The following is a 14,474-nucleotide window of genomic DNA, read 5'->3' on the forward strand; positions in this document are numbered from 1 at the left end:
TTTGTTCCATGACTATTTTCTTTCCAGTTCGTTACTCATCCTCATCTTTGTGATTAACACAACTCAACTGGTAGAAAATCGACGTAAAATAATGAACATAGCAAGTGTGCATTGCCGATTTCCATTGACTCTCCCCGACCGAAGCCACAACAAAACAAATGCCTACTCCCGTATTTTTATATGTTCGTACACCCAACAGCAAAGATAATAATAGGCGAATTGTCCATCACCATTTTCATTCAGTTTTATCCACAATGTGATGATCACGAATTGAATAAGAACGCCAATAAGCAGAATTCACCTGCTTCTCTTAAAACAACGCAGGAAGTAGAATAAAAAAGAATGAAAATATGCGATGGACAAATTGCTTGTTATTATCCTTGCCGTTGGCTGTACATCTCGCACTTTTTTACTTGCGGCTGTCTTGTGTACGTACAGCCACGGACACTTCTGGGACACTTCACTAACTATGAATGACATCGTTACAACCCAGAAGTGTCCATAACTGTACAAGTACTTCCGATTGAATAGGCTCTGCTAAATGTAACAAAGGGCAGCAACCGAACGTCATCCTGGAATAATTCTGGAATAATTACCATAGGAGCAACTTGGCTTGGACAAGGGTTACTCGCCCCTCCCCCTCCCCCGCGTCCATACAAATTCAAGGTTTATTAAAATTTACATTTTAGGGGTATTTTTTTACCCCCTCGAACCTGAGGTTCTGTCCTCCCCCTTCAATCCCAAAGTTAGGCTCCAAGTTACGCTGCTGCGTATTACGATGAAACATGAGGCATCTCTTCTATTTCTCGTCATTAAGTGCTTTTATGTGACCCATTTCAACAGACATTCACAAGAAAGAGAAAGATAGCCACAAGTACGCGCTTGAATTCCCACCTAGGGTAACGATTAGACCGAACCAGGAGTTGCTGTGCTAAAGTTCCACAATCGATTTGAACAATTCGATTTTCTTCCACTTGTGGATAGCCCCTATTGGTTGATTCCGTTCAGGTAATAAGGGGGGAAAATAGAGAAAAATTTAAGGTTAAAGAAAATGTGTTGCAACTGCAACACTTCACGCCATCCATCAGTGCTGTCCTGGAATGCACGTGCGTGTTCGAATCCCACTTCAAAACTGTAGGTCCAATCCCGATTAGCCCATTTGAACATAAAGTGTACTTTAACTCAAGATTTGCAACAATCGGTAACAATGAAACTGTTTACCCTAAGAATTCAGACATTTGCAGTTTTGGTTCACTCCTTGAGTTGAGGCGCCAACTTAAGATACATTTGGGGGGGCAAAGTAAATTTGGGGGGGGGGCAAGATCGACATAAACAATACTTTATGTATGTAAATATACATAAAATGTGTCCGGGGGCAGAAAGTGCCTTGCTCCCCGAAAGTCGCCGCCTATGTTTCGGTACCTGATGCTTTGAAATAAAGAAAATATTATGGAAAATTGACACTATGGGGGTCAATGGACTGGTTGATTTTGCATATAACGACACAAGTAAAATGCATTTCGAGCTTGGAAAGTGCACTGTTTATCTTGCCTGCACAACAAAGCTACAGGATGCCAAAAAATCTTACAGCAAAAACCGTTCTTTATAATCAGAAGATAATGACCCCTTGCTATTTTTTTGATGTTCTTCTGTCAAAAATTTGCGATTTCTCTTTTTAGTTTTCCCGATATTGATAAGCGAACCAGTTGTGAAATTTCCACAACGACTCAACCAGCAGGTATAAATAAGGAATGCATCCGCAGTACACACATTCATTGTCTTGTGCACTAAACGATTTCATCTTTAGTTCTCCGAACAGGTAAGAACTCTCTTGTTCAGTATCAACAGTTTTAGAAACTCTTTTAAAATGTATTGTGGGCATGGTTCATTTGCTTTGAAGTAACGATGGTCAACAAGCACGTTAGTATTTGGAATTGAATTGTTGTCTTAAGATGCACTACACACAGATTCTCACAGACCGTTTCACAATGTCCCTGCATCGAGGCGGATATAGGTGGTGACCCTTTCTCTCCCCTTGATTAATCATTAACAAAAAGTCTCATAAGCAGAGCCGGAAAGTTCGGGCATTTATTTTGATTAAAATAGGCATGCAAAGAGGCATTTATAATGTGGAAAACAGGCACAATGAACTTAAAAAGTGGCAAATACCAAGTCACTTATACATACGTATAATTTCATTCATTAATTTAAAATCTACATGGAAATGACATTTTTTTATTTTCCTTTCTTGCCTTGATTGCACATAACCAATATTTTTACTTTTTTAAAGTTTTAGACATTCATAGATAGTCGTCTGTCAGAAAGTATGCTTCTCATAACAGAAAATTATCTCTCTACTTAGACCGAAGCCTATACGTGAAACAGGCTATAGTAACCGCAGTCATATCGTCAATAAATGGTATTCAATTTTTCCAATTCCAGATTTGCACTCACTACACGTTTGCACTTTTCTGCAACAGCAAACCCCTTTTTCCCTGTCCCTTCCATCAGCTGCTGCACCAATTCCTCGAAGACTTTCATGGATGCTACAAAATTTTCACCCCTTATTTCCAGCTTTGTAATTTTCTGGCTGCTGGCATAATGTGCTAATAAATAACGTTTCTGAAAGAAAAATAAGTATACATACAATTTTTAAAAAAGAACATTCCAAAATTTCATTGAAAATGCCAAAAATAGGCAGTGGACTGCAAAATAGGCAAAATGAAAAAGCTTCTACAATATTAACAACTACATAGAACATGTATATCGAGAACACAAAATATCAATAAATGCAGCAGGAAAAAAGGTAATTTGTCAAACTTCCGAGCTCTACTCACCTATATAGAGAGCTTCCCTGATGACGTAGTAGTAACGTCGTAGCCTTGTAATCCAAAGGTTTCGGGTTCAGTACCCAGTGGAGGCACATATTGGTTCGGATCTTACCGATTAGCCTATCTGTGCATGAAGTGGGCTTAAAAAATCGAACTCAAGCTGTACTTTCATGGCATTGTGCAGGCAGCTCTGGACTGGACTATAGGTTGAAGTTGCGACTGGTCAAATAACTCAATCGAAGCACACGCATATTGAGATTCATTTGCGTACGTTGCAACAGCAGCATCATTTAAAAAAAAAAACAACATAGTACAAGTACGTACATAAAATAACTCTTCAGCAGAGTGATATATTTTTAAAAATCCGTAAAGTAATTATGTTCTGCACTATATAAATTGAGTAACGTAAAGGTGTTACTTGGGTCTTGTTAAACTGATCTCGCATGAATAAACTTGAATTATGGCTTTATCAAAAATAGGTGAACACTCCAAAGGTAAAATGCCTCGTTTCGGTACTATCCCTAGCTGCAGAGATTAGTTACGGATGCCGGAAACAAAAATTTAAAAGCACAATTGAAATATACCTATATATATATAAATACATATATATATATATATATATATATATATATATATATAACATAACCCTACAGCTCTACAGCACCATGGCGGGCCTTGGCTTACCTACCGACTGCTGGTCTCCCTCCCACACTGTTCCGCCGTCACCTGTTATAGCGTGGAGGTCTCAGACCAGTGTTGGGGTGACGGGTGATCAGCCCAACGAACCCCCAGCCGTTATTGTAGGTCTTCTCGACCAGGTTACGCTCACTCACTCGGAGCTTCCCAATTTCCTCACGATGGTGGGTTGCCACCGGCCCTATACGTAGGCTGAATAAATTCCGACCAGAGCCGGATTCGAACCTACGCCGTCCCGCAGCGAACGATCTCAAGACGAGTGAACGCCTTAACCCGCTCGACTACGGAGGAGGACATACATACGTACACATATATATATAGCAAGCTTTAGCAACTTGGAAATACATTCCAACAGCATCAAATCTGGCCTGTCTAACCTAGCCACGTATGCATGAAATAGCTTAAATATACAATACTTAACCTACCTAACCTATTTATATGCTTATTTCTGCTATTATATGCCTATGTGGATAGGTTAGACAGGTCAGGTTTGGTGCTGTTAGCATCTCCCAAGTTGCAAAGGCTGTCGCTAGCTGCTCGTCTACACTCTACAGGAAAACATTTTACTGTCTCGGGCCTCTCCCTCGAAGCTTTTTAAAGCAGGACCCTGCGGCCGAGTGGCTGTCGACCTCCTTGGCGGAGTGGTTAGCAGGGAGCGCTAGAACGCCAGGGGTTCCGGGTTCGAGTCCCGGGTAAGGCATAGGTACTTGTGTTTGTCCAGATGATAACAAACTGAGAAACTGTAACAAATGAAAAGTGTAAAAAAAATTGAGAAAAAGTGTGAATGTTAAGAGATACCTCCGTGTAGGGGGTATTTCCTTTTATATATATATATATATATATATATATATATATATATATATATATATATATATATATATATATATATATATATAAAGTGGTTAGTACATCGCGCTGCGACGCCAAGGGTCCCGGGTTCGAATCCCGCTCGGGCTTGGTTGTTTGTGAATGTCCATTCATTAATTTCATCATTTCATCACTCACCCCCAGCTTCGCAAATTAGCCAAGAGGCACAAAACGCGAAGTAAAATAAACTAATATCAATCAATCAATCGAAGCTTTTCAGGATCCTCCACTATCCTGCAAAAACCGATCTGATGTTCGGCCATTTTCTCAACAATGAGTGAGGCGGTCAGCGTGTGACTATTCTTTCCTCCCCCTGAAAAACTATTTGAACTTACAATTAAATTATAATTAACTTAATACTCGGCAGCTGAAATATCCTGGTCCGAAAATATCTGACGTTCCACGTTTTGAACTGTGTCATCAGTTCATCCATTATTTCATACTCAGTTCAACATATAGTAAAAATATGGCGAGAGGGCATTTTTTATCATGCGAAAGCACAATGAAAAGTAACTTAATTACTGTTACTTAGTTATTCCTTCAAAAAAACTATTTACTGTTATTCGGATAAAGTAAGCCTGTCTTGTAACTTTCCTTTGTTAGCAGTAGCTCGTTCCTTATTTCTAGTTAAGACTAATAAACGTTTATAAAAACAGCTCTTATGTGAAGTTATCTATACCACAATAAAGAGAAAATTGCAAAATTTGCAGGGTGACAAAATGGTTGGTAGTGCTAGACATGGAAGCTAAATCTTTGATGTGATGTAATAAATGTTCATTCCTAGTTTAATGGGACTTTAAAGTAACACTTAATACGGTTTATACTGTCAAATTTCAAACTTAAGAGTGCATAATAAAATTGTTCTTCTCAAACTATACGTGACAGATCTATATTATTTTATATAACTTTATTATCAAAAGTTAAGTCATTCTCGCCGACCTCCGCAGCGGAGTGGTTATCACAATGCGCTACAATGTCGGGGGTCTCTTGTTCGAATCCCGACATGGTCATGGGTGTTTTGTGAGTGTAACCTCATCGTATCATCACTCACTCTCATCTTCACGATTAGACAATAGCGGCAGAAAAGCGATGTAAAATAAATCAAATCAATCAATCATTAAGTCATTCTCGTTAGCTTCAATTTGTTACAACTTACTGCAGCTTTGTTAAAAGGTCGAATCACAATATAATAAAATTGAATTTGAAGTATTTATTGTAAAAGTAATTGATAGACTTTACTAGCAAATATAGAATTTAGAAAACAATGAAGCTTTAATTCTTTTTCTTGTAATTTATATTTCAGGAAACCACCTTCACTTTTCAAAATGAAGTTTCTGTATGTAATTGCCGTTTTCTGCGTTTTCGAATATGCCAGGTGAGATTTCTACTATGCTATCAATAAAATCAATAAAATTGTTGTAGTAGCACTTGCAGAGACGATTTCACACAGGTAAAACAGCGCCAGCGAAAATGCAGGGGAAGCCAGGCCGCTTGGTATCTCAGTGTTGTCGGCCCCTGTGGTGGAGTGGTTAGCACATCATGCTACTACGCCAGGGGTCCCGGGTTCGAATCCTGGCTCTGACATGGATGTTCGTGATTGTCTGTCCTGAAAAGAATTGAAATATGAATGAAGTGTGATGGGGGAAGCTTCCGCATAGGGGGCTTTCCTTTTTATTAAAAAAAAAAAAAAAAAGTGGTAGAGCAATGGCACGGATTGCCAGAGACCCGGGTTCGAGTCCTGGTCGAGCCTGCATTTTTTGCTGAAAATCTACATACTATCAATATAGTTTTTGAATATTGCTGTTTATAAGTGTTGTGCATGATATGATAGTTTTCATTGTTTAAGTAAATAGAATTAATTTGAATCGGCATTTAAAATGTATTGAGAGTATAATTGTACATTTAACTGCATTTAATATTACCTTGTATTATTTGGGAAATTCAAAAGTACATAATATGCAACATATTACCTTTTGGTCTCTAATGTCAGGATCAGGATTTTTATCATTTCTTCTCCCTTGGGGCAACCCTGGGGGAGATAAGAGCGGCTGGTCAGATCACCTCTATAAATGGCTTATATTGCAATATAGACTCAATCTTGCCTCCATAATGGCGAGATTGAGTGAGGCCCTGTTGTGCTACATGTGCTACATGTTGCAATGAGCAGTGCTCTCTTTTCTGGCGGCACGCAACGGTTTGCCGTACCGAAACTAAAAAACATATTATTTTAACGCAAGTGTGTGTGTGAGTGTGTGTATGTATGTATGTGTAACTATATGAATGTCCCATCATTAATAAACAAAATACAGTAGGTCTTGTGATGAACGTAATAACCACCCAATACAATAACAGTAGCAAACCATAATGTTCCACTTTCGAAGTTCCAGGGTTCGTCCTAGGCAGTGGCGTTCTTTACGAGTGTCCCTTCATCAATTTCATCTGTCATCATTCATTTTCATCGTCGCGATTTACCAAAAGTGACAGATATGAGACGCTAAATAACAATAATGCAAACACAAACTAAAGTTACCTACTGGATTTCAACTCTCCCTTAGTGTCTTCATACAGCGACTTTGGAATCAAAGAGATTACATATCCAATTCTCACTCAATCAAAAATTGTTGTATGGGATCGATGGATGAGGAAATCGGGGACCTACGAATGAGTAGAGTGACCCGGTCATAGAAACCTACAATAATGACTGGAGGTTCGTCTTGCTGGTCACACGTCACCCCTTAAGATGAAGTCATGCCTTTCGTCCAGGCGCAACCATTTCTCCCCCGCTCTTTACCAGAAAGACGAGTTTTCCCATTTTACTTCCATTCAAAAAAATATCAATTTTACCATTGGACTTGCAACCTTCGAATTTTTATGGGACATTATTGAAAGGTGTATTTCATGGTCCGTGCATTCAAATTTTTTGTAGCAGAAATGGTTTGATACTTGGTTTTATTTCCATTAAGTTTAGCAACAGCGTAGAACTAATCCCCCCCCCCAAATGGTCCCAGTTGCGGAAATTGCATAATCGCCCACCTGTGCTCAGGCATCTAGAAGTGATGCCAGCAGTCCCTGGCCCTCAAGGGCTGTTGCGCCACGAGTTATCATTAATCCAACCCATAAACATTTTTATAGAACCAATTTAAAATATCATTAAAATTAAAAACACATTATTTTTAAATACTATTTATAAACAGAGCTGAGACGTGTCAGTGTGCTAGCTATTTCGAAGAGGACCGGAATACACCCATCTACCAAGGTGCGTCATCAGAAGCTGCAAATTGTGAAGAATGTGCCTCTCAATGTCGAACCGCGGTAAGTTTGATTTGACCTTCGTAGCCTTTCTGTACTTATATGGGTCCGTGAGGCTCGAGCCTACTCAATAATTTGTCGTGATATTATTATTATTATTATTATTATATTTGTTATCGTGATTCGTGGTGGAGTGCTTAGAGAACTCAGTAAATAACTGATTTTTTAAATAAAAAAGCTAGAATGCATTGTTGCTGGGCATTAATATCATAATACATGGAAGGGAGGATTCAGGATTTTTTTTTTAAACTTATAATTCAAGTGGTTGAGCCCACCTAATGTTTTTGAAAAGTTGGCGCCCCTATTTCTGTACAATAGTATGTTCTAACAGTTGGGCTGAAAAGTTCGTAGGCTGACTCATAGATGGCGTTACTAGAATTAAATCCATGTGATTTTTACTTAGTACTAACCTTCAAAAGATACGTGTATAAATTTCACAGCTGCCGGATAATTAGTTCGTGAGATATAGCATTGTGAGTGAAGCAGCTTTTGTTATTGTGAAAAAATGGATAAAAAAGAATTTCGTGTGTTAATAAAGCATTGCTTTTTGGCGAAAAAAAATACTGTTGAAGCCAAGGCTTGGCTTGATAAACATTATTCGGACTCTGCACCAGGAAAATCAACCGTTGAGAAGTGGTTTGCTAAATTTAAACGAGGCGAAATGAGCATCGAAGACGATGCACGCAGTGGACGCCCCAAAGAGGCTGTTACCGACGAAAACATCAAAAAAGTCCACAAAATAATTTTAAATGATCGTAAAGTGAAGTTGATCGAGATAGCTGAGACTTTAAAAATATCAAAGGAACGTGTTGGACATATTGTGCATGAATATTTGAACATGCGAAAGCTGTGTGCAAAATTGGTGCCGCTCGTGCTCACAATCGATCAAAAGCAACAACGTTTTGATGATTCGGAGCAATGTTTAGCGATATTCAACCGTAATAAAATTGCTTCCCCATCCACCGTATTCTCCAGATCTGGCCCCAGTGACTTTTTCCTGTTTGCAGACCTTAAAAGAATGCTCGCTGGAAAGAAATTTAGCACTGATGAAGAGGTAATCGCCGAAACTGAGGTCTATTTTGAGGCTAAAGAGAAATCGTACTATAAAAATGGCATCGAAAAATTGTATGACCGCTATAATCGTTGTATCGCCCTCGAAGGCAACTATATTGAATAATAAAATCGAATTTTGTCAAAAAAATATTTTTTACTATGTTAGCCTACGAACTTTTCAGCCCAACTGTTAGTTCATATCAATCATTAATTGTATGCAAACAATGGAGCAGGGACAGGGGTGTGTGTACAGGGGTAATTGTAGCCCGTCAAACTTTTAGGAGAATATGATTTTTAGCTTCAATTTGTTCCGAGGTGGTACCAGTATTTTGAAAAATATCCATTTTCAAAACGTGTATAGTATTTGGTTCCTGAAAAAGAAAGACTTTGCAAATTTTATAAAAAATCAAATCATGTATGTATAAGATTTTTTTAAAATGAACATTTTACTCCCTCCTGCGTGCACTACTTTCTGCGCCACTATGTGGAATTAAGGTATTTGGATGGATTGGAAATAGCGAGTAACTTGTTATGTAGCTAGCATGGGCGTCGCCAAAAGAAATGTAGGGGGCTCAATAATATAATTATTATTATCGTTAATATGATTATTCTTATAAAATAATAAATATCAAAATAAACCAGTTGTATTCCAATTTTTTTGTTATTATATACTTGGGAAATGAATATCAAGCACATTTTTTTATTATTGTTGTTGTTTACAGTTCATACAGTTAGTGTACTGAAATACATAGTTATTTTAATTTGTTATTAATATTTCCACCTATCGTTACAGAAAGAAACAGTTATGGAGAAATTTTAGTCATAGTGTTTATGCTGTGTGACCACTCACATAACTCTAATTTTTGGAATCTTGCAAAATGTAAAACTATTTAATCTTTGGTAGAATTTGAAAACAAAAAGTGGTATATTTATTTTACACCCAATGTGCTTTCAGTTAGTTAAGTTCAAAAGACCGTACGAAATGCATGGTAAATACATATATATTTATATAGATGCTTTTGTTTGCTTGCGGTGGTAAGGCTCCATGGTCATCTTCACAAAATGTTCCGAGAGGGTTGATTGATTGATTTGGTGTTTTAAGTCCACTTTATGCACAGAAAGGCCAATTGGGACTGGACCTAAAGCTTAAAGTGGGATCCGAACGACTATGCACCACTATCGAACCCGGGACCCCTTGATTGATTACAAGGCGACGACGCTACCACTGCGCCATCGGAGAGACCCAAGAGGGTTGAAATCGAAATGGTGTGTCTTTAAGTTGGATATATTGACGTCATGTTTGCGTCATCATAACAAATCAGTGTTTAAAATAATTATATTTTAAGATAAAAGGGCAGAAATTAAAGAAATGGTACAGATTGAGAGAAAGAGATATCAGGAGAGAGGAGAAATACAGACGCGAAGGACAGAGAAAGGAAAAGAAATATAGGCGAGAGAAATGAAGGAGAAATGAAGAGTCTAGGTAGAGAACAAATAAATAAAGAGAGAGAGAGAGAGACGAAGAAAGGAAGGAAGATAAATATAGGAATGAGAGAGTAAAATTAAATTAGCGAGAGACAGAGGAAGAAAAATAAATAAACAGACGAGGGAAAAGATAAATAAAGATTCGAGGTGGGAGTAGAGAGAGAGAGAGAGAATGAAGAGAAAGAAACGAGAGACAGACATACAGAGAGAGAGAGACAAATAAAGAATCGAGGTTGAGAAAAGGAAGAAAAATGACATGAGATCGATAAGAAGTTGCAGAGAAGAACAGAGAAAATAAAAAGGGGGGGGAAACAGAACGAAATGGTCAAGAAGAGAAATCAGACACACTAAAATCACGAAAAGGTCAAAAGCTAGAAAGAAGATAAAAGAAAAAAGTAAAATATAAAAGAGAGAAGAGAAGGTCTGACATTTCTCTTTATCCCTGACACAGACCTTGCTCAATCCATTTCTGTTTTTTTTACAGTTCGAGAAGGCTACCAACAGTGGCGATATGAACCACCAAACGGAAAATGGGTCCACTGTAGGTGAAGAAGTTTGTCAAAGGTACAACAAAGATATCAGCAATGGACATGTAAGTATTAACAAAAATGTACAATAAAGTACAAAAAGTTATGAAACTTGTACTGCATGCTCAACATTTTTTTTATACAGCAGTTTCGTTAATTTTATTTTTATAATGCATGTTTTTTGTTAATCAGAAATTTTGATAATTCGAATAAATTTCCATGTCCGCTTGGAGTTCAAATGAAAAATAGTCCACTGTATTCATATCAATATTTTATTTATGTCGCTTTTATGCTTCGTCGGGTTAATTTATCCTAATAGCGATGATGAGGATGACTGATGAACTTACGAAAACTGTAATGGAACAAATACAACTGTACAGTTATGCTTGACCGGGATTCGAACCTCAGACATCTGACTCGGTAGTGATATGATTAATTTAACATTTTTACAGACATGCGCCAACATGGCGATGTTGCTGCTACATATTCTTAAATTTACATGCTTTCTTTACCTGAAAGGGAAAATTGAGCGAAAGAGGGAATTTTTGCTCCTTACAAAGGGAAATTTTACCCTCCGGCTGTGGCAACACTGGCAGTTCAGCTGGTGGCCATGATGGAATGTCCGAGAAATCCACCCGAACCTTAAAAAAAATAGCACAGGACTGATTGATTGATTGATTTGCTCTATTTCACTTTGCTTCTTGTGTCACTTTTGGCTAATTTACGTAGATGGGGATGAGTGATGATATGATGAAATTGATGAATGGACAGTCACAAACATCCATGCCCAGGCCTGGATTCGAACCCGGGATCCCTGGCGTCGTAGCGCGATGTGGCACAGAACTGAATATGAAAAATATCATTTCTGCATATTTCATTATTTTATTATACGTCTTGGCTACATAAAAAAATCTAGCTATTAGTAAAGATGCATTGTGCAGTTTTGTATATCTTCTTTATTTTCTCAGGCCGGAGCGTACTACAAATGCAACGGGACATGGAATCGTATTGGGTCATTCAGTGAGGCCGTTTGCTGCAAGGGAGGTCACAAAGTGCAATGCTAAGATAGAATTTCTCATTTCGACTTTTTAATTGCAATTGCTTTATACATAGTTACTGGATGTGTCTTCATTTTATATGCACAATGAACTGTTAGCCATACTTATGAAATTTTAAATTTATTTACATGATGTAACGTGATTATTTGCAGAACTTTTTGGTCTATTAGTGTGTTAATAATAAAGTCTATAATGCATTATAAAATATCTATTCTCTTTTTCCCGTTAATTCTGCTTGTCACCATGAACGTTAGACATTAGTTTGTTCATTATGAGAGAGAAAAACGGAGACTCGCCCAAGGCGTGAAATATGAAATATGGAGAGGTTAAGGTCTTAATTCACACACACACACACACACACACACACACACACACACACACACACACACACACACACACACACACACACACACACACACACACACACACACACCGTTGCCTGCCTTAATAGGTAAGTTTTTCACTGTACTCCAGGCTTTAACATCTCAATCTCAGTGATGTGGTCCCAAAATTTCCAGACTTGTGAAGCGCTAAGTGTAGAAACTATGTTTCCATCATCTTCAAATTACCGTAATTTTCCATTAAATATATGAATTAAATCCATTAACTTCTACAAATAATATCATTCATGGTAGAATGCTGATGCCGATGATATACCCACGAAAATAATCATGCAACAATCACAAACGTGCATGTCTAGCACCAGTAGCGGCTCATGCTACTTATTATTAGGATGGCTGCATTCATAAAAAAAACAAAAAAAACCTTACTTTAACTATTTGAAGATGAACTCCATGTGCCGGTCTTTCATTGAATTATTAATTTTTACTTGTACGATTTACCATTCAGAACACCAGATTATGTAACTTACTGCCAGAAAACAAATAACTCTTTGAATCGTTTCGAAAACTTAAACTATCACGCACTTACTGACAAACAAAACGGACGCTTTACATGCCGGCCACCGTTTCTCTCGGTAATCGCATGTTTATGCGAGATCATAGCAGTGGGCGCTTGCTAACTCGGGACAATTTCTGTCCCCATGCAGGAGGAGCTTACGCTGGCATGGTTGCCGCTGCGTCTGACGCTTATGTTCGCCGCGGTCGGAAGAGAAGCAAGAAAATCTACTCCCGTGGTTGCTCCAACAATGCTTGACGGAAGGTGTAACAAAACGGGTTTCATTTTAAATGTGTGAACTAACTATTGAGTTCACAAACGATGTGGTTTAATGTTGGATATTACTTCAATTAGAAGCAGCTAAGTTAAAGATAAAAGAGGAATGTCTGCCAACCCTAGATCCGACAGCACCCGTAAAGCTGGGCGCGTGCATTCCAGTTGCGTGTAATGTTAAGGCATACGCGTAATACTTTGCGTTATGATTTACAGTGACCTTTCTCTTTCACTGAGTTGCCTGATATGCTCTTCAAAATGTGCACAAATATCGTGACCATGATAATAAGTAATATTCTCGAATGTAATTATGTGCATTTGCAAATTCTGTCCTACTTATTTCCTACAAATTATTTTTTAGTGAAAGAAAAATAATAATAATAAAAATATGACATTCGGCGGAATAAAATCTACAGCTTATTGCAAAGTATGATTGAATGAGTGGCGCAACCACAGTGGGGTCAGTGCGCATTTTCCCCTTACCCTTGGATTCAAATAAATTATCTGGGGAACAGGCAAGGTGCGGTGCAACTATGAAGTAAGAAGTAGGACTAACAAAAAAATCTAAGAGTAGCCTCACGAAAGACGATATTGAAGATGGAATTAGTTTTATGGAAAACTGATGCCGAATATCGACTGTCGTCTTGAAATCATACGACTGCCTTGTTCATAGGACTAAGCAAAGCAAACTCATACAGGAACAAGCTTCGAATTTCATACAAGCATTTTGATCTTTCTCTTCATCGTTTTAATTATATATGATATCTACTATATCTTATATAATTTCTACGTGTGTGGTAGTTTCATATGTGCGTATTTCGTTTTCTGGGAGGCAATTCGTGATTTTTCATTACAATTTTCTGCCTTTAAATATAATTGTGTATGAATTACTGATTTTTATCCGCTATTGCAGATACTGGCACTCGTCCTCCAAAAGGCATCCACAGGGAGGGCAAAAAAGGGTGAATTTACCCGTCAAATAAAAAATTTACGCTAATAAGTCGGTCTAAATTATCAATTTTTATCTAAAATTTGGTAATTTGTTTTTGCTCGCTACGCTCGTGCCTTTTATGTTTGTATGAACCACTAGTATTTGCACAATGTTAAAAGTTAATAATATTTTGGAAGTGTTCAAGACCTGTTAAATTGATATTGTTTTTGATTTGAAAAAATCAAAAATATATATAGTAGCTCATTTTGACTACAACAGAATTTCTACATGTTAGAATGAAAATATTGTTCCTTATTAAAATAATCTTTACCATTTTTCAAAAATAGATTTTAGTATTTCCTTACTTGCTCCTCTCGCAATGAGGATGCTTTTACGAACTAGTTTTCTCTAATAATGGTAACAAAAATACTAATAACAATGTTAATAATAATAATAGTAATTGCAATGCAAATAAAAATGTATGTGCATATGCATCAAGCCGCGAAAGTACATTTAGGGAACGTGAGTACAGGGTCCCACACATTAT

At 37.6% G+C, this 14,474-nt stretch overlaps 1 protein-coding gene across 1 annotated transcript; it reads left to right on the top strand.

The window, feature by feature from the left end:
- The first annotated feature begins 1,751 nt into the window (after positions 1–1,751).
- On the top strand, positions 1,752–11,972 carry LOC145994069 (uncharacterized). Its single transcript, XM_083130155.1, has 5 exons — positions 1,752–1,819; positions 5,698–5,769; positions 7,589–7,706; positions 10,726–10,833; positions 11,737–11,972. The coding sequence occupies exons 1-5, from the start codon at positions 1,752–1,754 to the stop codon at positions 11,830–11,832; spliced, it is 462 nt and encodes a 153-aa protein (XP_082986281.1). The 3' UTR covers positions 11,833–11,972.
- Positions 11,973–14,474: the final 2,502 nt, after the last annotated feature.

Source organism: Lepisma saccharinum, chromosome 10 (genome assembly GCF_977018435.1).
Source record: "Lepisma saccharinum chromosome 10, izLepSacc3.1, whole genome shotgun sequence".
Classification (NCBI taxonomy): Eukaryota; Metazoa; Arthropoda; class Insecta; order Zygentoma; family Lepismatidae; genus Lepisma; species Lepisma saccharinum.